General features: G+C 51.6%; 1 protein-coding gene across 3 annotated transcripts in view; it reads left to right on the top strand.

Moving 5' to 3' along the window:
* SH3RF3 (SH3 domain containing ring finger 3) overlaps positions 1 to 18,254 on the top strand; it is a 354,361-nt gene extending 336,107 nt beyond the window's left edge. For 2 of the 3 annotated variants that reach the window (XM_041756641.1, XM_041756642.1), the window contains 2 exons: positions 6,327 to 6,661; positions 14,892 to 18,254. In XM_041756641.1, coding sequence (XP_041612575.1) covers positions 6,327 to 6,661; positions 14,892 to 15,060 — 504 coding nt within the window. In that variant the 3' untranslated portion in view covers positions 15,061 to 18,254. Of the gene's footprint in view, positions 1 to 6,326; positions 6,662 to 8,657; positions 8,838 to 14,891 lie in introns of those variants that run through there. The other variant, XM_041756643.1, reaches the window with a different exon arrangement.
* Positions 18,255 to 23,482: the final 5,228 nt, after the last annotated feature.

Below are 23,482 nucleotides of genomic sequence, written 5' to 3'. Positions count from 1 at the left end.
AACTTCCATAACTTCTCATCCCTCAGTGGGACCATTTCACCCCCAAGCCCACCCATTTCACCATATCCAATCACATCAGCCCAGCCCTCAAGGCTACCCCAACCGTCCCCTCTTACAAAACCACCTCCTCCATAAGCTAACAGCAAAAATTCTCCCTGGTTTATCACCTCTAGGACCATTATGTTCAGAGCAACAGAATGCAACTTTTTCCTTTATTATGGTTCCCCCATTAAACTAAAAGAAATACACATTTGACATAATGACTCAAACAAATAAGAGTGCATCACAAAAGCGAAACGCTGCCTGGAGCCTCCCTCCTGTGCCTGCCGCTCCCCACCCCCGTAACTAATAGTAACGGTCTGCAAGGAATATTTCTATGCTTCCCTCGGCCTGCAGATGCCACCAGGTTCCTCAGTGTCCACACATGATCTGAAAGCGACCATTGTCTCCTGGGCCTCAGCTCACTCAAATGCAGAGGGAAAATGTGTGATTGTGTTTGATCCTTTGTTTGCAAAGGAAGAGGTCGCAGCCAGCCTTCTGACTTGGCACGGAGCGTGTCCCCATCTTCTGGCATCATACGGGGGATTCTTCCAGCTGAGGTTTTCCCAGACTGTCAAGTCTGAGTCGACCTACTACCCACTGCAGGTGGCCCAGCGTTCGCTGTGTGCCTGGCCAGTGATTTATTGTTTCCCTGCACAAAATAAGAATTAAGAGTCTCTTTGAGAGGAGCTATGCCATGGCCACCTTCCTTAACATAGGTTAACGAGGGAGACAACCTGATAAAACAAACAAAAAACAAAAACACAACGTGGTACTTATAGGTCACATTTATAGGTATACTTCTTTTTTGTGAAATGAGTTGTATCCCTGAAAATTTTAATGCCACATTTTATAAATCAAATTCTATTCCCTTCGGCTTTTCATAATTTCAGAGAATTTCCCATAATTTTTTGGTTGACTCTTAACTGGCAGCAGTTCTTAATTTAAGCTTTAAATTTCTTTTTCCTTTTGCCAAGTTTTTACATTTAATGTTCTGTAAAACAATTAAGGCCCCTAGGGAGGCCCCTATTTTAATCATAACAAAAACTATTATTTTATTATTTATAAGATGTTTTATGATGTTCCTATAATGAATGAACCCCTTCAAATATCTCTTCTTTTAATGTTAGGTTTTCAGATGGTACTTTTAAAGTACGGTTTGACTTTATTTTAGGGTGTGTGTGTACGTGTGTGTTAGTGTGCATGTGTGCATATACACATAAAATTTTTTAATGCAATTCATAAGCTCTTCCTTCCCTAACATGAGAATGCTGAGGGAGGCTTTCAGAACTACGTGTGTATCTTGAGAGGCAGGGCTTCTGGAATTACCTCATCTGGTGCCAGCAGTTCTTGGCTCGAGCCTGTTCCTCTGCCTGGTGTGGCCAGCATTGCTTGCTGAGCCTCTACTAGTACATAGCCTTGCCCCTCAAAGTGTACCGAGGGAGGTGGCCCCACCTGGGAGCTAGTGGACAGCTCAGACGCTCAGCTTAGAATCAGCACACCGTGCATGTCAGCACTCCCAAGCACAGCTTTAAACCCATGCACCTTCCCTGGGCTGGGCATTTAGTAGGTGCTCAGTGAGCTAGTTACCTGGTTTCATCACCTTCCCCTAAAGCTGGTCCCTTCTCTGGGTTTTTACAGCACTATCTGTAGTCTTCTGGAATCATTAGCAGGTCACACATGACCGTAGGCTTGTAATTGATCCCTTCCTGGGTTCTGCATCAGGAATCACTTCTTTTGTCCCCATTTCAGACCTGCTGAGTTAGAATCTTTGAGGGTGGGGCCAACTCCCTAGCTGATTCTTTGTAGCCAAAGTTGGAAAGCCAAGAGACCCCATGTTGACCGGTGGGACCTCTCAAGGGTTAACAGTGAGACACTTGCCTCGGGTGGAAATGACATTGATTTTCTTCATTTAACAAAAATGTACTGGGAGTTAACTAGGTGGTGGGTGTTTTGCAAGAACCTAAAATTAGCACATCATATAAACACATCATAAAAAGAGCCACACAATCAAATATTTGTGACATGCATTCGTAGTTTAAAAAGCACTCTGCCATTTGTCATCTTAACTGCTCAGTGTGGGCAGAGCCAGGACATGGAGCTGGGCCTTCCTGAGGCTGGCCTGGGCTGCCCCTGTGCTCCTGTGAGTTCCAGAGGCAGAGGAAGGGGAGGCAGGCAGCATGGGACTGCTGCCTGTGTGGAGCACTGTGAAGGGAGCCTCTCTCACTCACGGGAGTTGCCCATCACTCACATTGGGAGAAGACGGAAGGTGAGGGTACATTTCCCTGCAGATGTGCCTCCCACATGCCAGGACTGAAAGAGAGAGGCTCTTTGTTCCCACAGCTCAGACTGTTCAGGGTCCCCCACAAGGCTGAAATGGCTGCCCTGTGGCCTTAGGATAGAAAGTGTTCCTCCTCTGGAGAGGGGAAGGCAGGCCATAGAGGGAGGTGCAGATGCAGGCAGGAAATTGTGCAAGGCAACAGGGAGTCTCTGGCAGCATACAGAAAAGGGCCGCCCCCAAAACCATTGCAGGATCACCATTCTCTGCACCTGACTGGGCTCAGGAAAATCCCTAATTTAGTCCTGGTCCCAGAAGAAACCCCAACAAATCCATCTTTCTTTTGTCCAGATTAACCTGAAATTGTGTCCTCTAAAACTTCTTACTGTCCCATGGCGTTGCTCCTAAAATTGATCGGCAAGTCAGTTCCCCGCCACCTTCAGAGTCTCATGAGTGGATTCTTACCTGTGTCACCAAAATTGGACCACCGCCAGGGGAAGGGCTTGGAACACCTACCCACATGTTCGTGAATTCTGTGTGCATGGAATTGCTAGTTCACCAAATTCCACAGCCATTTGTAATCCCCCGGTACTTAAGGCATTAGCAGAATTCTGTCGTGGATGGCGAAGGAGAGGCTTTTTCCAGTCCTGATATCCATGTTTGCCAAAGTCAAATTAAGAGAATGATCTGTCATATTTGATCGTGGAGAACTGAGGCAGGAAAATTACCCCTCACATTCATGCACCTCTTTCCAGAGCACAACTAAGGCCAGAATTCCCTGCAAACCTGCTCCGTAGCCCGGTGGCTCTGTCTTGTGTCCCTTGCAGCACACCCACCGGGGCCTGGCCCACAGCTCCAGGGCTTTCTGTCCCTCAGTGGTGCCTTGCAAGAGGGCGTTTGTTGGCCAAACCTCTTCTCTGCCCATGAGACAGAAGGACACCACCATGTGACCCACAGGAGCTGTCATGCTGGTTGACATTGGGCCCTCGGCCCTTCCTTTTTTATTTTGTAACCTGCTGGGGTGTCTCAGGTAGGGCTGTGGTTTCACCCCTGAAACTCTAAGAGGCAGCTCCCTGCTAGCCCTGGGCACATCCTCGTTCTGTCTCCTTCTACTTTTATGTCACATGTAGAAGAGGTCAGGGTCACTGGCTGTGAATGGAGGAGAGACAGGTGGATATACCGGAGCCAGTGTTGGTCCCAGGGTGATGGGGACAGTCTCTGTGGCGGTGCTTTCCCACGCAGAGCCCCTCTGACCGCAGCGCTGGCAGCGTCGCTCAGGGTAGACACTGTCCTGCAGGCGCAGGCATCCTGACTGATTGTTAGCAGGACCTTCTGCCATGGTGCCACCAATAGTCCAGCATCCTGGCCCGGAGGAGCTGTCCCAGCACTGGTGCCCACACTGCCCAACTGCCACCCACGCGTCACAATCTGGCCCTGGAGGCCACATGGCTTGAAGCCAGGGCTGGTCTGCACCCCCGAGTGGTCCGTATGAGCTGGCCCCAGCCGAGTCCCCCTGGGGAATTACAGGCCATGCTGAGTGGTGGCTCCTGTCCCTCAGGGCACTGTCAGGGCTGTAGATTAAATTATTCTCGCTTGTAGTCTGCAGCTTCGCCATCCCACTGGATTAGTACCTGGGATGTGAACATTTGATCACACATAGCTTTCGTGAGACTTGACCTAACCGTGTCTGGGTGTTTGGTGTGGGGGTCCACATGGCTCCTTAGATCCCCTGGGGGGGCTCAGCCTTCCGGAGCTCCCAGAGGGCCAGGGATCATCAGACACCACCCCGCCCACCTCCAGGGCCCTCCCCTTTGTGGCCTTGGGTGAGCAGACTGTTGTCATGAGAAGCCGGACACACATGGCCAGCGGCCAGCACCTCTTGGTAGTGGGCCTCGGAGCCCCTGCTACTTGGGAGACAAGGATGCCTCTGAGCCAGCTGTGTTGCGCCCCCTCGTGGCCACACTCGTGAAACTCTCCTAAGTGTGTCCCAGCGCTGATGCCTGTGGAAGCGGGACATCATCAACAGACGGGGGTTTCCCTTCTCCATGTTACCCTACACCCACCTGCTGCCACCAGTCTGCTCGCCCTGCCAGCAGCTCCTCACCAGGGACAGTATTCAGGACATCCGCTTCCATTCTTTCTTTCACTATCAATGCTAAGAGTGGAGAAAAACATGGACTTGTTCAGGCTAAAGTGTTACTGGCTTAGCTTAAGGACGTGCACATCCTTTGATACGTGCATTTTAAGAATATTTCAGCACCATGGAGCCCGCTACCCCCAGGGGCCTCTAACCATGCAGACAAGGAAGGTGGGAAGAGGAAATCTTGTCAGCCCAGCTCCGGGTCTGCTCAGCCCAGTGACAAAAGCAGACTCTTCTGTGGCCATCGCTGACTCGGTAGCTACAGTTTCAGACTTGCGTGTGTTTTACGCCATGTGCCCATAGGCCCTGCCACCTGATTCCCCCAAAACATTAGAAAACCAAACTCTAGAGATGTCTGGGGGGTGCAGTTGGTTCAGCGTCTGCCTTCAGCTCAGGTTATGATCTCGGGGTCCTGGAGTTGAACCCCAAGTGGGGCTCCCTGCTCAGCAAGGTGTCTGCCTCTCCCTCTCCCTCCACCCCCCACCCCATGTTCATGTCTCTTGAGTGCTCTTTCTCTTGAATAAATAAATAAAATCTGTAAAAAGAAAACTAAACTCGAGTAAGGCCATACAAGTACTCCAGTTCCAGGGCAATTGGATTGATCTAGAAGCACTTGTACACACTTTCTCTTTCACACACATACATCACTCAGTGGCAGCGTTCACACGCTTCCTTGCGTGTGCTTCCATGTGATTGGCACAAGCTGAGGGAGGCCGGCGTGCCGACTGCTGACAGTGATACGAAGGGTTCAGGGCAGAGAGGGTGGCTGGGCCGGGGCACCCGAGGACACGGCTGGACCCTTCTCTGGGTCTGTCTCTCCGTTACCCATCAAGAGCTTGCCCTGAGCCCCAGGACCTGAGACTAAGGAGAGAAACTCCTTAGGGCTGAGGGTGCACTGAGGGCATCTCCAGTACAGACTCTGCTCATCGTCCCGCCGGCGGGGGGCTTTGTGGTGCGTGATGAGGAGTCCTCGCCTGGTGAGGAGTCCTCCGTGAGAGCTGGGGGCGAGCTCTGGTGCAGGAGAGCTCTGCACGTCTAGTGGGACAGCGTATGGATGGCCTCGTGACTGTGGCGGCAGATTCTTCTGACCAGGTCATTTGTTTTTTTTTTTTTGGTTTTTTTTTGTGTTTTGTTTTGGTTTTTTTTTTTTTTCAGGTCATTTGTTTTGTGTGTGAAGGGCCATCCTGAAGGTTGTCACATCCCATAGCAGCCCTTCCTCTTAAAATAACGAAGCCACCTGCTAGTGAAGATAATTCATCGGGATGTTTCCCATGAAGGGGACGCCCTCCTGGGGAGCTGCCCTGGATTCTGGGACAAGTGGTCCTTCCCGCCCACACATGACTTTCTCAGGGAATATATGCTGTGCACACGCATGCACACGTACACGCACACATAACACTCAGGTTTCCCATGTGGTACAGTCAGTTATGTGCAGAGGAAAGTTTGCTTACAGTGCTGCCCAGAGTTTCCAAAGATGTGTGCAGGACACATGGGCTTTGGTTCTATAAACCCAAGGGCCGAAGGAGTGGATCTCAGGATCCTGACGGAGAATGCTTACACTCCCCTCCTGGGTAACGAGAACCAAATCATGTTGACTGTTGGCTCCTCTGACTCAGCCAGTGAGGGTGCCAGTCTGGGGTGGTCCTCGATGGCAAGGAGGGATGTTGTAGAGAAGGGCGCCCCCACGGCTTCCTCCCCTGGGATCAGTGCCTTCCGCCTGCCCCCAGGCCTCCTGGGTTTGCTCTGGGCACCTGCACCGGTGCTTTACAAGATTATGTTGTCAGTTTCTAAATAAGATTATACTTCCCTTACCACTTGGTAACGTAGGGGTGTTAACCCACTGGGTTTCAATTCTGTGTGTCTTTCCAGAAAGAGAAGAAGAGTGGGCTGCTGAAGCTTCTCGCTGGGGCTTCCACCAAGAAGAAATCTCGCTCCCCACCGTCCATCTCTCCAACCCACGAAGCCCAGGTGGCAGCAGACACCTCACTCCAGGGTGCCGTGGGGCCCGAAGTGTCCTCGCTGTCCATGCATGGCAGGGCAGGCTCCTGCCCCATAGAGAGTGAGATGCAGGGTGCTGTGGGGATGGAGCCGCTGCACAGAAAGGCGGGCTCCTTGGATCTGAACTTCTCCTCATCCCCCTCCAGGCAAGCACCTCTCTCCATGGCTGCCATCCGTCCGGAGCCCAAGCCTTTGTCCAGGGAGAGGTAAGGGTGGGGGCAGGGCTCATGTCCTCTGGCACCTTGGTGTGGGCTAATCTCCGAGATGGGAGCCATTTGGGGGGAACAGTGACAAGGGGATCTTCAGATTAAATTGACCAAACATCCCTCTTACCCACATCTGCTCGGTTCCTGAGCTTGGTTGGTAAGGATCAGATAAAACACACTTGGGAAAGAAGGGAACATATTTCACATTCTGAATCCACCGGGGTCCTGAGTTTAGGATTTGCAAGAGATTCATCAGGAAATTTGGCACTGATGGGGTCCTGAGCCCAGAGAGTGAGCAATGACGTTGGTGAGGGACCACACCCCCTCAACCCCTGGCTGATCCCATGGTCTGTGTGCCCCACCCCGGAAGCAGCTGTGACACCTTAACATTAGAAAGCATTACCCCCAATCTGGCTTCAAGGTATATAATCTTTTGGGTTGAACCACACAAAATCGCCAATATTCGTTTGCTTTTCTACCAAAACCAGGAATTTCACAGTTAAGCCTAGAGTTGTACAGAGCAATAAACTGGGTCCCCTGAGGAGCCTTGGGTGTTGAACTTTACCAAGGCTGGAGGCTGGCCCCCCAGTGGACGGGTCCTTCGAGAGCTTCACATCAGGGTTAGAGGGCACCGCACAGAGAGGGAATGAGCTCTCCCTTCTAAGCGAACACTGTGTAAGTGGTAAGACTGCGAGTGGCCTCCTGAGCAGGCGATCCTGGCATGTGTCAGGATCCTTGCCCTGTTTTGCCACGCTGATGTCGGCCAGCCCTCTCCTGCATCCCCTGGTGCCTGGGGAGGGAAGGCCACCCCTATCCCCAGCGCCCACTGACCTCTGGCACCAAGGCCGGGCTGGCCGAGGTTCCGTGTAGATGAGGGAAGATGCACCTCTTCAGTCAAGGCCCAGATGGTGGATGCTGCAGATGTCATGGGGTCTGCTCTGCTGCCACCACTCAGCTGGGCCGTGACAGTGTGAAGGCAGCTGCAGACAACACAGAAATGGTGGGTGTGGGTTTCCTGGTAAGACTCCACTTACGGCCCCGGGAATTTAAATTTCATGTGATTTTCTTGTGTCCTGAAATATTCATATTTTGATTTGCTTTTCAACCATTTAAAAAACCAGTGGTGGTACTCTTGGCTCTCAGGCCACACGGACCGCCGCAGGCAGACCTGGTGGGTGGGCGTGGGGCCGGGCTGGTGCTCTGGACTCGGCCACTGGGCTCCCCATGTGGCAGGGCCTGGGGGTCCCTGACACTGCCGTAGCAGGGCCGTGCTCCCGCCCACTTCTAGAGCGAGAGCTAGCAGGGGTGACGTGCCACTCAGACGCTCTGCAGGCGGTGTGGTGCCAGCCGCAAATCCCAGGCTGGGCCCACAGCGTCCCATCTTGCTCCAAGGGCCTTGTGCTTGGTACCTCTGCCCTCATGGGAGCCCTAGAGCACATCCCATCCCATAGATTGAAAGCTGAGGATTGTTGAGAGGCTAAGGGATTGGCCCAACACCACACAGCTCGGTAGCAGCTGAGCCAGGGACTGAACCCAGGGCTCCCCAGCTGCTCTGAGGAGCACGGTCAGCAGTTGCCCCAATGTATCATCTGCCCACCGAGGGATCTGGGTGTCTCTATCCTTTAAACTGCATGGATCTTGCCCTGCCAGGACGCCTGCATGTGCTCCACAGGTGACCACGGCCCTGTGTGTCTGACCTACACCTGCTGTGCAGACTCAGTCACTGCAGGGCCCACTGCCATGAGCTGCCTTCCCCTCTGCACATCCCCAGCCCCGAGGAGACTGGGCTCACCGTACCACACCATCCCCACACCACACGTACATACATGCACACATACACACACCACACACACACACACACACACACAGACCCCCCGAAATACCACACACACGTACATGTGCACACTCCACACACACACCACACATGTGCACACACACGCCACACACACACCACACACACGTACACACTTCTCTCTCTCTTTCTCCTTCCCTCCAGGGAGCCTCCTCCAACTGTGTGGCTCTTTCATGTCAGAACCTTCTTCCTTCCACAAGACCAACCACCAGCTGCCTGTGATTTCTGAATGTGGCTCCCAGTCCCTTTGCCTCGGATCACAAAGCTGGTGGCTCCTGAGAAGGACAGACCTAGGTATTTCAGACATGCTCTCATATCTCCCCCGGGTTTCTGTTCTCCTCACATCCCTCAACTTCCAGACGCCTTAATAAAAGGTCTTAAAAGACCTATTCTAAAAAATCATGAAAGTCTCTGATTAACTAGAAAGTTCAGAGAATTACTCTCATTCTGTGAATATTCCATCTAATCAGGGCTTATTGTACCCAGAGATTCTTGGCACCCTGCTTGTGCCCAGCACGCCGTGCAGCTCATTAGTGATGAGAGTTTTCAAAATACAGCTTGAAACCAACGACTGCCTAATAAGCCCCCAAATGCCCCCTTCCCTCACCCTGTAACAGCCCATAGGCTGCCTCATGTCCTGGGGAGCTCCTGCAGGTCGGAGTGAGGGTTTCACAATGCAAAGGCTTCATCTCCAGGCTGGGGCAGGTCCAGAAAGCACTTGGCCTAGAGCACTGCAGGTTCCTGAATAAAACTTAGCTTGCAGCTGGAGGGGAGCAGCTGTAACAAGACTCCCTGCTGCAGATGCCACAGGTCTGTAGAGTGCCTGCGTGTGCAAGGCCACCTTACAGTTCGCGGTGGAAGGAAGACAAAGGGCACCCGGGGCTCACACTCCTAGGAGGTGTCTGCCACCGGCATGCTGAGAAGGGGCTTCCCTCACCCTGAGTGGAGCGGCTGGGCTCTGGCTGCTGCGTGTGGGTGTCTCTTATGTACACACTCCCTCAGGTCTCTCCATTTCCCCCCTGAGGATTCAGGAAGACATTGCTCCCACCGGGAGGAAGTGTGGGCTGGAGGGAGGCCACCCAGGAGAGTAAACCCTGGAGAGCTACCCCCAGGCCCATGGGGCCAGGCCTGCAAGTCAGCTCCCCAGGGGCAGGCCCAGCCCTCAGGAGACCCATAGGCACCAAAACCACAGGCCTAATGTGTAAACCAGAGTGCCCATTACTAAGTCTTCCTTGCGAACCTAATCTTTGGGCTATCTGGATATGCCCTATGGACAGTGTGCAGGGAGTCACATTTCTGGAAGGTACTTCAGGAATACATAAGAGTGGTATAGTCACCGGACCCAGTGCCATTGTCTAATGCCTCGTCTCCCTGGCAGGGATGTGCCGAGCCTGGGCAGGTGTGGCAGACTTCTCGAGCCAGCCGTCCCACTGCCTCTGGATGTCTCCCTCCTGGCTCTCACACTTTGGGGAAGTTGTGCAGTGGCTCTGAGAAAATGGGCACGCTTACCACTTACCAGCCAGTTCACCCAAATAGGTGTCTTACTTCTTCGAGTCCCCATTCCCCCACATACAAAGTACAGATATTAATACCTAATTGTAGTTATAATATTTGTAAAACACATGGATCCAAACCTAGGAAATTATGAATGCATAAAAAAGAACAGTAATAATATATGAAATAATATATGTAATAATGTGCAATGGTGTGACATACATAAGAATAACGTGATGACCCCTCCAGTGCTGACTGGCACCCCCTCCTCCACTTTTGATTGGAAAGTCGTTTTCCTCACGTACTCACACACTCAATATATTTATCCTCACCTCTAACCAGCCTGTGAATTGTTTGGCTTTGTTATGATTTCAGAGATTTTTGGCTTTGATCTGTTATGTGTCATAGTTGGCAGAATAATGGTTTCCCAAAGATGTCTATGCCCTAATCCCCCAAATCATGACTGTGTGGCCTCACATGATCTCAAGGAATGAAGGCTGCAGGCAGAATAAGGTTGCCAACCAGCTGGATCTAAAATGGAGAGATGATCCTGGATTATCTGGGCGGGCCCAGTGTGACCACAGAGTCCTTGTAGGTAGAAGAAGAAGGCAGCACAGAGGGTCAGAGTGATGCAGTGAGGACTCCAGTGGCCATTGCTGGCTTTGAAGTGGAGGAAGGAGTGTTCAGCCAGGAATGCAGGAAGCTTCTAGGAGCTTACGGAGGGGGAAGTGCATTCTCCCTAAAGCCTCCAGAAGGAACTCAGGGTAGGAGACTGGATTGGATGTCTGACCTAAGGAACTCTGAGTAAGAAATTTGTGCTGAATGGTGCCCCTGATTCTGTGGAAATTTGTTACAGCAGCAACAGGCAACTAATAATACGTGTGACGATGGTAGAGTTTAGTGTTCAAGATGAAGACATACGCTTATTTCCAGGCTCCTAGAGGGCCCTGCTCTGCCATGATCACAGTCTACCAGCTTGGGGATCACGCATCCTCAACAGCCCGGAAGCAAGTGCTCGGAAGAGCCTGCCCCTTGGAGTGCCCCCTGGCACCCACGTTGTCAGGGAGGAGCAGATGACACATTTGCTGAGGACACTCCACACCTCACATGTAAAGCTACTTGCAAGGTGCAGGAGTAAGAATTCATTGTGATGTTCAGCCTTCTGGTTTCCTGAGTTCTGTGTCTGAAAGTGATCCGTGGTTGACATGACCTTTACTCAGCACGGGGCTGTCTCATGACTGGTGACACCACAGTCCTAGCCCGGGAGGAGCTGCTGTCCTTAACTGTTCATGTGGCCCTTTGTGTCTATAACAGGGACTATCAGGAAAAATAGCTCAGTCTTGGAATGATCTGGACAGAAACGTTAAATGCCCAACTCTTATACATAAGGCCCACATCATCCATCTGGGCTCATTAAATCATTGAATTGCTCAGAAGCACCAAATTACTATTTTTTCTAGCAAATTACATTTTCAGAGTTGCTTGTTGTTTCACATCTGGCAGTTGAGGCAAAAGCCAACGCTTGTGTCTGAAGTCTGAGGAATCATGTTATTCTTTGCCTTTTCTTCCTCGGGGAAGAGAGGGAGGTGGGTGTCTGGAGAAGAGGTAGAGGGTAGCAGAGAGCCACAGGTAGGCCAGCCCTGGTCCTGCCTGTCGCATACACAGCCTGGCTGCCAGAGGCGTGGGAGGGTGCAGGCTTGGCAGTGCTGGTCGCTCTCACAGACCCCATCCACACACACACACACAGTGGCCATCTGTCCTCCAGGGAGGGGCTGCAGGCAGCCATATACAGTTTCAGGGCTGGGAGGAGGGTGGGAGGCCTACTGTCCTTTCTTTCCTCCTTTGTACCTCAAAAGCCAGTGTCTGAAGTCCAGGGACAGCAGTGAGAACTGGCCCAGCCCTCCCTTACCTGCAGCTGTTGCAGAGCACTTAGCTTGCCTGGCTGGCCCTGCTTCCTTCCTGCTGGCCTGCCAGGTTGGCCCCAGGAGCCACCTTGCTCTCTGCCCCCTGCCCTCACAGCCCGGAGCAAGCCAGGACTGTGAGCTCCCCAGAGTGGGGGCCTGGCCCGTCTCTGCCTGCACATCGTCCCCCAGCCTCCGGGGCACCAACCCCAGCTGCTGCAAGCTGTGACTTCCCAGTCCTCCTCTGATGGGCCAGCGCACCAGGCCCTGTCAGCAGGTGGCTGAAGAATGAAGATTTGCTGGCACTTTGACCTTGACTCTCAGACAGCAGCAGGCAAACATTCGTCCATAGAACTGGTAGAAAATCTACTTCCTGGACCCATCAGAGATTCATCAGTAGGTCCACGATAGAGCCAGAAACCTGACCCATGGGTCCTGCAGTCTATGGCCGAACTTTTAAGAAATGCTGACGTGTTTTATAATGTCCTGGTTTCTTCCAAACCAGAACATACAGGTCAGAGGCCCCGTGCAGAGAGCCCCTTGACAGTCCTCAGGACAGAGCTGCTGGGACACCCCATGGTCTCCTTCAGGGGCCCTCGTGTGGTTGTGCTGATGGGGGCACAGGCAACAGCTGGCAGCCCAGGGAACATCTTCCCTCCTCCCCTGCCAGGAGACAGCAGCAGACAGTGTGTGCTGGGGGTGCCCCTCTGAGGCCCAGCAGCACCCCTCCCCCAGCACACGGCTCCTCCCCTACTCATGGAGGACCCTGAAGGCCATGGGTCACCCAGCTCCTGGCCATTCGTCTGGCTGGTATTCCCTCCTGTGGCCAGAGGCCAACAGCAGGAGGTGAGGTATACACCCTGGGCAGGGAGGCTGTTTGCCAGGTGGTTTGCGTGGCCACAGTCCAGCTACTCACACTGCCCAGCCTCCACAGCAGCAGCAGAAGCTGCCCTCAGCCAGCGGCTGCCTCACCCCTCCCGCCAGGCTCCCAGGCTGCTCCTTCCCTGGGCTGACCACGACACCCTCTGGCCCCTAGGCCCTCTCCAGCCCCCCCCCCCCCACGTCCCCTCAGGAACACAGTCACTGCACTCCTATGTACTGGGCTGGTTGTAGGCCGGGGACACAACCAGAGTGTGGGGTGATAGGTGCTGCTGACCCCAGCTCGCCTGCCCCTGCCAGTGCAGGAGACCTACCGTGGGCACCGCATGGGTCCCGGCCGGCCCGTGGACCGGTGAGCCCCAGAGAGACGGCAAGGGAGGTGGCGGGCAACAGCAGCCTGCAGAACGGAGCCCGAGCAAGCGGGGAGGTGGAGGAGTGCGCAGGCGTTCAGAGGGCACTGAGCACACCGCCGTCCCCGAGTGCAGGGGAAGGCCGCCGATGTTTGCACTGCACAGCCACTGAGGGACACCGACTGAAGGGTCTGGTGGGCAAGGGTCTGGCGGGCAGCCAGAGTGGGCAAGCTCTGTGCCCTGGAGGGACCCCCAGGATAGCCCTCCAGATGCGGGGCTCTGCACTGACTTTCAGCTGGGGCTTTTCAGGAGTGGGGAGCAGCTGCACCTGCCAGCCACAAAGCCCAGCTGCAGTCAGGACTTGGCTGCTGCCCGGGAGCCGCCTCCATGCGCCGTGGGGCAGGTGGGTGCCTCGCAGCGCCGCCCATGATAGTTACCAGCCCGGGCTGGCATTGGGTATCTGCCCCTGAGATGCTCCCTGAGGGGTCAGGGGTGTAGCCGGCTGGAGAATGGGGACAGGTGACAGCAGCCAGGCTGAGAAGCACTGAGAGATACAGGCACCAGGGCATGCATTCCTTGGCCCCTGGTGGTATTTTAGAAGACTTTTTTTTTTTTAAGATTTATTTATTTATTTATGATAGAGAGAGAGAGAGAGAGGCAGAGACACAGGCAGAGGGAGAAACAGGCTCCATGCCGGGAGCCCGACGCGGGACTCGATCCCGGGACTCCAGGATCACGCCCTGGGCCAAAGGCAGGCACCAAACTGCTGAGCCACCCAGGGATCCCCTAGAAGATGGTTTTTAACTGTCTTCTGAGGCCTGGTGGACAGGTGTGGGATGTGGGGTGTATGCTGGCCCAGGGGCTTCAGATTCTTGGTGAGGGGCTAGCCAGAGGGTCAGACCTTTTTCTCAGATCCAGGGAGCTGAGGGTGGCAGCACGCAGTGCCTACACATCCCTTGGACCTGCCGTGGCCAAGGGGATCCTCCGGGGTCTGTGCTGGGTCAGAGCTCTGGCCTCAGCTCCCCTTCAAGGGACCAATAGGAACAGTCGTGTCTCTGGTTGAATTTTATGTCATGTTGGTCTGAAAACAGGGCCCCACAGAGGCCTCAGGCTGCAGGGAAGCACCCAGGTCTTTCAGAAATGAGATATGTAAAAACTTGGATCTCAATTATGATGTGATTTCAGCCAGTTCAGGTGCTAAGGCCATAACATCTTAAGATTTTCGGAGCCATTTAGAAAGGGTGACCATCTTACCAACATGATGTCGAGAACACCTGGCACATCACATGGGGCCACCACCTAAGAGGTGTCCTCCACTTCCCTGCTCTTCAGAGAAGGAAACCCACCCTCTGGAGGTGAGGACAGTAGCCCTGGGTCACGCAGCCAGGATGGACAGAACTGAGGATGCAGCCACGTGTCCTGCCCTCCCCCAGTGTCTGCCCCGGGACTACAGTGGCTGTCCTCTGCCCCACCCAGGGGAGACTGCGGTCTGAGAGGGGCGAGAGGGAGGGGAGCGTCCCAGCCACATGGAGTGGGCTCTGGGAGGACACCAGGGGAAATTATTTTTTAAATTTTAATAAAAAATGAAAAGGTTGTAAAAAAAATTTTTTAACAGAAATTTTTAAAAGCAGAGGAAGTAGCCCCAAATTATAACAATTTACAACAGACAGAGAAAAGGAAGGGAAGAACAGAGAGAGACCTTGAGAGCAGGCCTTGGGGTCAGGCTCACCCCGTATGGTGTCTGTCTCCCCCAGGTACCGCGTGGTAGTCTCATACCCTCCCCAGAGTGAGGCGGAGATTGAGCTGAAGGAAGGTGACATCGTCTTTGTGCACAAGAAGCGAGAGGACGGCTGGTACAAGGGAACCCTGCAGAGGAACGGCCGCACCGGTCTCTTCCCAGGCAGCTTTGTGGAGAGCTTCTGAGGACCTGCCCCCCACACCCTGCTCCTGGGCACCGAGGCTCCCCGGGGTCCCCAGGGGGTGAAGAGAGGAGGTCCAGGCCGCCGAGGGTCCTGGGTCCCTCTCAAGGCTCCTGGCAGGCCACCCTGGACGAGGACGGGAGCTGAGGGACGCAGGGTCGCGCCTCCACCCACAGCCCCCAGCCGAGAGTGCGCCCCGGGTGCATCTCCGACCAAAATGCTTCCCTCTGCGTGAACTGTAAAGAAATGTCATTGAAAAGAGAAGCTGTTGATGCGGGTTGATTTGCTCTGTGCCGACTGCTAAGCGGGCGGGCTTGCTGGCTGCCCACCGAGCCTGGAGCCTGCCGAGGGCCGGCGGCCAGGGCCCAGGGCGTCAGCATGATGTCTCGATGGGCTGCCCAGGGCTTCCTGTGGGGGATCCAGATTGCTCCATCACCTCTCTATATACCTCAGTCACCTGCCACCCGGCCGCACAGCAAGGGTGTTCCCGGCGCAGGGCCTTCGCCAGGTCCGTGGGGTCCCCGGGCCAGCCCAGCGCACAGCTCCCATCGCAGGCGCCAGATCGCACTTGGCTTTGTTTCCTGCCCATGTTATAAGCCACACATTTCTTTTGCCGCCACTGTCCCTTTGCATTGCTTCTTTCTTACAACATCTTTTTAAGGTAAAGCTGTTAGACTTTCTATATTTCTAATAGGTCATACATTGCCTATTTTTCATACATCTGGTGCTGCCTTTTTGTAAAACCAGTAATGACTTGGTTGAGCTTGAAAGAAAAAATATCTAAGTTGATGTCAAGTGGGCAGAATTTTTATACGTAGCATGTGAATTTTGGAAAACTCTGCAAAGCCCACGTACTCAACATCAGTGTTGGCTATTGCTCCGTGGAGAAGAGGGAACCACTTAAATAGTGGTTGGAGGGAGTTTGGTAAAAACCAGTTTCTTTAAACCCTTACCAAAGCTCCGTGCTATGTCTAGACAGTGGTAATTATTATTCAAGAACTGGAACCATTTCAAGGAAGGGTCACTATAAATATGCTTTTGTGTGGCAGTAAAAAGAACATGAAGGTCAACCCCAGCCTAAGAAGGCAGAATTTTCCTTTTATTGCTTTAGAGAAAATGAATACAATTAGCATAATCAAAATATGACTTCTTGGTACTGAAACGTGCAGTTTTTAACCAGAGTTCAGATTTACCACCTTGTGATGGTTTTGTCTTTTTTTTTTTTTTTTAAATAAATGCTTCCCTATCAGGCAGTACAGATGTTGGCGTAGAGACTGGAAGTACAATGAGGAGAACAAGGGATTTGAGGCATTGCTGCAGACCCAGAATCCAAGGGAGCTGGGAGGAGAAAAAGGAGGAAGGGGCACCTTTGATCCCGGCACCCTGCCCTGGGCGGGGTCCGTCAGAGCCTCCTCCTGAGCCCGGCAGCCCAGACCTCCCAGACACAGACTGGAGAAGGCAGTCTCATTCTCAAGAGAGTCAGACCTTAAGAATACGTTCCTATCAGCTCAAAGTCACAATTCGTAAGCCCCCTCTTTTTATTTTTACAAAGCTACTCAAGTTTAAATTAGGCTGACTAAATTAGCCTTTGGTAATGTAAGATTGCCTGGTTTTCAAAGATGCAACAAAATCCAGAAACACATTCCCTCGCCTGATGTGATGCCTTTGAAATACCAAATGTTTATTTTCAGAGTTCCTATTTGGGGATGTTACTTGGCTATTTGTTACTGCCAGGTGGCTACCATGCTGGTGATATCACACCTAGACAAAGGCTCCTCTCCCTTCTCCAGATGAGCATAGATTTAATAAGAGTTGAGAAATTTGTTCTGAATCAAAGAAAGACAAAATCTGGCTTAAACCTGGGGAGCCCCATACATGAGTTAATGACAACCAGAAGGTAACCATTTGCCATCAGTGCCAAATTAGTTGCCTGTAATGCACAAAAATCATGTGCATGTTTAAAATCATGCCATTACCAAAAATGTGCGTGGATTAACATGCTGAGACACATGTTCCCCAGTGAGACCAAAACTAACTCAAATCCCCAGATAATAAGGAAAGCCTTTTTTTAAAAAAATGAAGACAGTTACCAAGCAACAAATAGACTAACTTGGACCTTCTTTCCTCTCCGAGCCACTGCCTACATGATGCTCGTGGTAGGTAGGAATCGCTGAACAGCCTAGTGACTGTGGGTGAGGCAGCAGCCCAGCAGGGCTCAGCACCCCTCACAGCAGAGAGTTGGGGCCAGCATCCCGTGCCTTTGAAAGGTGTCAACTGGCTCCTCTTGCAGCATTGCTGGGGCAGGCATTGGTATGACCTTGGGGAGGAAGCAATGCCATAGGCCAGCCATCACTGGGGCAGGACATCCTTTCAGGTGGGACTCACAAAGAGCAGGGAAGTGCACGATCAGCACCCGTGCTCTGGGCTGTTTTCAAACACATTCAACCAAATCCATCAGCCTTCATGACCATTTAGCCCACAGAGAGGAGCAGGAACAGAATTACCACCTTGTGATGATTTTGTCTTTTTTTTTTTAAATAAATGTTTCCCTATCAAGCAGTACAGATGTTGGTGTAGAGACTGGAAGTACAATGAGGAGAATAAGGGATTTGAGGCATTGCTGCAGACACACAATCCAAAGGAGCCGGGAGGAGAAAAAGGAGGAAGGGGCACCTTTGATCCCGGCACCCTGCCCTGGGCACCACCATCTGGCCCTACAGAACAAACTCATTTTGGCTACTAAGATGAAACCAACACCTTGTCTGAACCCTCACACTCTACCCTGACCCAGCAATTTACACATCTTGGTTATTAGTGGCATTTGGCAGCCAAAGTGACTTGCTTTGAGGAATGCATAGAGTCCATAGCCACCACTGAGGCCCGCAGGCACTGAAGTGACAGGGACATCTGGTCCACCTAAGGGCCTCAGAAGTGGAGTGGGGAGACAGTGGGCAGCCAGTTCCCTGGCAGCCTCACTGTGTGAATGCCAGGCTCTGGTACCCCAAACAAGTTCAGCTGCCTGGCTGGGAAGTTCTTTGTACTTTGCACAGTTCACAAACACACACACACACACACACACACACACACCCCGATGTTTTTGTTATACACAAATGTCAGCGTGTGATTTTGAAAGAATTGACAGTGATGACAAACTATGATGCCTGTGTTTCTGAGTCTTTAAATAAAAATGAACATGGAGAGGTCTTGTGTCTGGATGATTCAAGCAGTGAGGTTGGGGCAGAGGCTGAGAGGGACCCAAGCAGAAAGGCCTAAGTGGGTAAGAGTGAGACAAGGCAGGTTCCTTACTGTGTCCCTGCTGGCCAGCACGTTGGCTCACACACCCACCATTGCAGAATGCTTCCATGTGGGAAGCACAGGGTGTTGGGTGATTAGGGAGACCAGGAATGTCAAGAGAGCCATGTCCAACACATGCCAGAGATGCACTAGCCGGGCACTAAGTACTGAGCCAGCCACCCACTGGTGGGTGTGCAGGACCTCCAGTGGCTCATTTGCCTGAAAGGTGGAGTGACTTTTTGCAAATAATTCACCTTCCTTTCTTGTGGGAAAATGTTTTGTGTCAGTATTCAAGTCCATCAATTCCAGAAGTGCCTGGAATTGACCTCCCAGACCAGCACACTCAAGAGCCCTGCCCTGGTCTTTCTGGCCCTCAGAGCACCTGGACTGTGGGGAGCTGTTCCCTGAAGCACAAGGAGGAGAGTACCTGGAATCCACTAACAGGAGGGACTTCAGGAGGCCACCAACCTCTAGGAAAGTAGGCCTGCCCCAGATCAACCTGATACACCAATGCCTGGCAGAGGGCTGCCCTACCAGCCTGAAACATGTCAGGGTGCTTCCTGAAATAGGCTTTCACTGCCCTCGTAGCCAAGACACATACCACATATTCATTGACTATCACATATATCCTCAAGCTGGAAGAGAGCTTAGCAAGGAGCCATTTTACTCTTCTACAAAAATTAAATGAATGTGTATAAGCACAGGTTATGAGTGGGGAGTCTGGTGAGGGCCCAGCACTATACTAAGAAAGTATACTACTTGCTCACATAACCCTCCCACCCTCAGTGAAACTCTGATCCTCATTCGCTAGATGAGCAATCAAGGTTAGAAGAGGTGAAATGAATGCCTCAGGTCCAATAGCTCACAGAATGCTATGACCTAGACTCAAGACTACTCCAGAAGCAGGACCCCAAACCCTCTACAGGAATAAAATGTCAAGAGTGAGCACATGAGAAGAGCGGACAGAGGACATGCAGGCAGTGCCCTTCACAATATGTCAGGCAAGGGTGCCTGGCAGGACAATGCGCAAGTCTGTGGGGCAGGGGTACCCTGACTATAGAGGTTGCTATGGCAACCTCACAGGACCTGGTGCCATTTTAACATTGAAATCACATAACTTCTGTCTGTGAATCCATGCCCGCTAAGCAAACAGGACTTCTTTCCCTTTGCCTATTTAACACCCACAGGGAGAACAGCTTTCTTTCTTTTTTTTTTTTTTTAAATTTTTATTTATTATAGTCACAGAGAGAGAGAGAGGCAGGCAGAGACACAGGCAGAGGGAGAAGCAGGCTCCATGCACCGGGAGCCCGATGTGGGATTCGATCCCGGGTCTCCAGGATCGCGCCCTGGGCCAAAGGCAAGCGGCAAACCACTGCGCTACCCAGGGATCCCCGGAGAACAGCTTTCTAATCAAGGAAGTTCCACCACTCAGCCCCCACGGTGGACATTTGTCACCATCTACCAGTAAGCTGAACCCCCGGCAGAGGCCTCAGTCCTGTGGATTTTATGAGCAGGAGGCACACCTCTGCCTCTAACTTACAAGATGGCATGTCTGCCCTGGGGACCATTGGGTCTTCTTTCCCAGGAGAGAAGCTCCATAGTCCATTTAAATTTCTTGAAGAGCCATACTGGGTGCTGCCAGGCAAGCTACAGGGTGTAAGAGCAGCCAGCCCTCAGTAGAGCTGCTAGGATAACACACAACTGGCTGTTAACAAGATGGGCGAATCTGGGAGAGACACACGGAGCTGTGTGAAGATTATGGGCAGGGGAGCCAAGCCCCTCAGATACCTCCCTGTGAATCTCTCCCTAAACTGTGCTTTTTAGAGGGTGGGGGAGGCCAAGGCCTGAGGCTTTTCCAAAGGGAGGGACTGATATTTTATCCAAAATCTTTCACTTATACTTTATTTACATACATTATTTCACTTCATCATTACAGCATCTCCTTGAATGCGGTCCTTATTCTCATTTTATAGGTGAAGAAATCAAGATTCTAGGAAATTATATTAGCTCTGAGTTACATAAGTGGCAGAGCCAGGAATTCCAACATCCAATATCTTGACCTTTATTGAATGCAGCAGAAACCCTAAAATGATGGTTGAGCAGCCAACACTCTGTTATCAGCTGGAACCACCTTTTGAGATGGGCACCGCTATCAGACTATTTATAGATGGAGAATCAGAGGCAACACAAGGCCTGATGCCCTGTGTAAGACCTCACATTAGTGCATGGGGGAGCTGTGGTTGACAGGGCTTTAATACTAAGAGGAGTCTGTGCTTGGTCCTATAGGTGGGGGAGCTATTGATGGTTATTAGCAACCTGCTCTGAGCTATGCCTAAGGGAACACACCTTAGGCTCATACTAGAGGGAAGGAAAGACTAGAGCATCTCTAGGTCCCTTCCAACATTGAGATAAATGTTTCTCCTCTCAGATCTGACATGTGGAGGCAGGACACAGCATCCCCCCATAAAGCCTGGCTGCTCAGAGAAAATGCTGAGGCCGGAATCCCTCCCTCCCCAAGTCAGCTCCCACCCTGGCTTGGTCTCATGGGACCCACTCACTGTCTTTAAGGATCCTATAAGGATCCTTATTGGTTTGAATATGTTGAGGTTCTCATCTCATTTTCAATTGATATTACCCTTCCAAATGGCTCTCTTAATCTCTCAAAGGAAGCCACATTTGGTTGCCCACAAGGGAGTGCATCTTGGGCTTGTGAGCTGGAAGTGTCCTGATTTAGGTCCAGCTATTGTCACCCCAATATCCAAGGCTGGCCCTAATATGCTGCAGTCTGTCCCTCTGTTCTGTTTTCCAGAACAAGAATTGGACAACTTTTCATTTGTCCACATTGACAGGTAGCTGTGCTGGCCATTGGCTCCTCTCAGAACTAGTCCTGTGCTCTGACAGGCAAGATCAACTGACATGCTAAGGATTAAATCCCTGACACCCAAAAATATAGACAGACTGTGATTAGTCATAATTTGAAAATGTCAGAAAACCAAATGGAATAAATGAAAGGGGAAATTCTTGAGTCGAGTAACTGAAAAGCCAAGGGCAGCCATCTGGGATACATGAAAATGAGGGGGGTGGTTCTGATTGTTACAGTGATTATGAAAACTTCCTTCATTTTGCTAGTGGGAACTGGGGATGGTGAACATCTTGTGATGTGTAGAATGTCCTGCCCAAAATACCAATTGTGTATCCACTAAGAAGCTGGCTTAGGTATATTTTACTTCAGGCACTGCTGGATCCACACACTCACAGGCTGTTCTTGGGTATCTCTTGTCTTTGCTGCCCTCCATGTTGGCTCCTTTCCCTCAGGCAGGTTCTCCCCACATCACCAGCAGGTTTGGGATGACCAACACCTCAGCCATCCCTGCAGAAAGAGAGCTTCTCTTTCTCAGTGGTCCCAGACAAAATTTTGGGGTTGAGGCCACTGGTTCAGTCTGGACCCATGCTTACCTCCCTGACTCAGCCATTGTGGACAGAGGGTGGGAATTTGCTAACTTATGGTACCTGAGATAAAGGCTGTCCCTGAGCTATCATCCAGATGAACCGCATGGATTGAAGATGGAGGCCAGAGAACATCCCTATAGTGCTGGTGGCAAAACTGAAGGAAATTGTGACTTACCAGCTAAAACCAGCAGAAGCCCACTCCACAGAGCTATACCTACCCCAGGAAGCTGCCCCTAGAAACATCCTAGCAAAGTCTGATAAAGTAAAGTGAACCATCAGAGATACTGCACTGTATTTCTGAAGGTGAGATATAAACACCAAATCTCAAAAAAGTTCCATAGGAAATATCGACAGACTTGAACATAAATATGGAGTAAGATTCTCAGTTTGGAGGAAATCACATTCTTCAGTGTCCCAAAAAATAGAACCAGATGAAAGCCAGGAGGCAGAAAGGAAGTGCTTGGAGGAAGTCTACCCATCCGTGCACCTTTGGCGGCTCCAGCTTTCATCCGTCCATTCAGTGGGACACACAAGGCAAGGGAGCACTCAGGTGCCAGGCTGCCCCTACAGACACGGTGAGGAAGGGTGGAACTACAGTCCTGAGAGGAAGGCCGGTGTTGAATGAGTAACTAGAAACATGAAAGGCCCTGTGCCTGAGGAAAACAGCAGTGGTTGCACACAGCAGAGGGATCCAGCCCACTCAAGGATGACATTCGAGCTGCTTCTTGCCTAGAGATTCTTAGCAAGAATTAGCAGTACCAATATAGCAAGGAAGAAGCCCTCTCCTGCCCAGAAAGGGGGTAAGCACATTCCTGCCAGGAGAAATCTGAGGATGTGGCCCATTTTATCATGGTCATTTCAGGCCACTTGCTCTGCATCTGCGCACCTGCTTTCCATCCTTCCCTGCTGTATTCATTTATAAAACAGCTGTTCCCTACAACTCCTTGTGCCAGGCACCAGCATCACTGAGAATGTAGGCAAGACAATCCAGCTCAAGATGCTAAGCACCCCTGGAGCTTCTGCCTGGCGGGGTTCTGGTAGGTAAAGCAGAAAGCAACTGTGTTTGGTGCTATGGAAACAGAGGTGGACAAATCCACGATGCCTGTGTTAGTTTGCTAGGGCTGCCGTGACAGAGCTCCACAGAGTGGGTGGCAAAACAACAGACATTTGTTTCCTCACTGTTCTGGATGCTGGAAGTCTGAGGTATCAGCAAAGTGGTTTCTTCCAAGGCCTCTCTCCCTGGCTTGTGAATGGCCACCTTCACCCTGTGCCTGCACGCGGCCCTCCTCTGTGTATGTCTGTGTCCAAATTTCTCTTCTCATAAGGACACAGTCATACTGGAACATGGCCCAGCCTGGTAACTTCCTTCTAACGTAATTACCTCTTTAAGGACCTGTCTCCAAGCATAGTCACATATGAATTTGGGGAGACAGAACTTATCCCATAACAGTGCCGATCTCAGGAGACCATGTTGTAATGAAGAGGTCAAAGGCTAAATAATTAGACAATAGCTACTTAGCAAATAATTATTACGCACAAAATACAGAGGGATCACAAGGAGAATGTCACCTAGTTGCAGGGGGAGCAGCATGGCAGGTGGTTCTTAGAGAGAGGTGGTTCTGTTCTGGTGGATGACCTGAATATGCAAGTACCCAGAGGAGCAGAAGAGTGCTAGACTAAGC

Source organism: Vulpes lagopus, chromosome 5, assembly GCF_018345385.1.
Source record: "Vulpes lagopus strain Blue_001 chromosome 5, ASM1834538v1, whole genome shotgun sequence".
In the NCBI taxonomy this organism is placed as follows: Eukaryota; Metazoa; Chordata; class Mammalia; order Carnivora; family Canidae; genus Vulpes; species Vulpes lagopus.
Note: the sequence above shows the minus strand (reverse complement) of the source record. Positions and strands in the feature narration are given on the sequence as shown.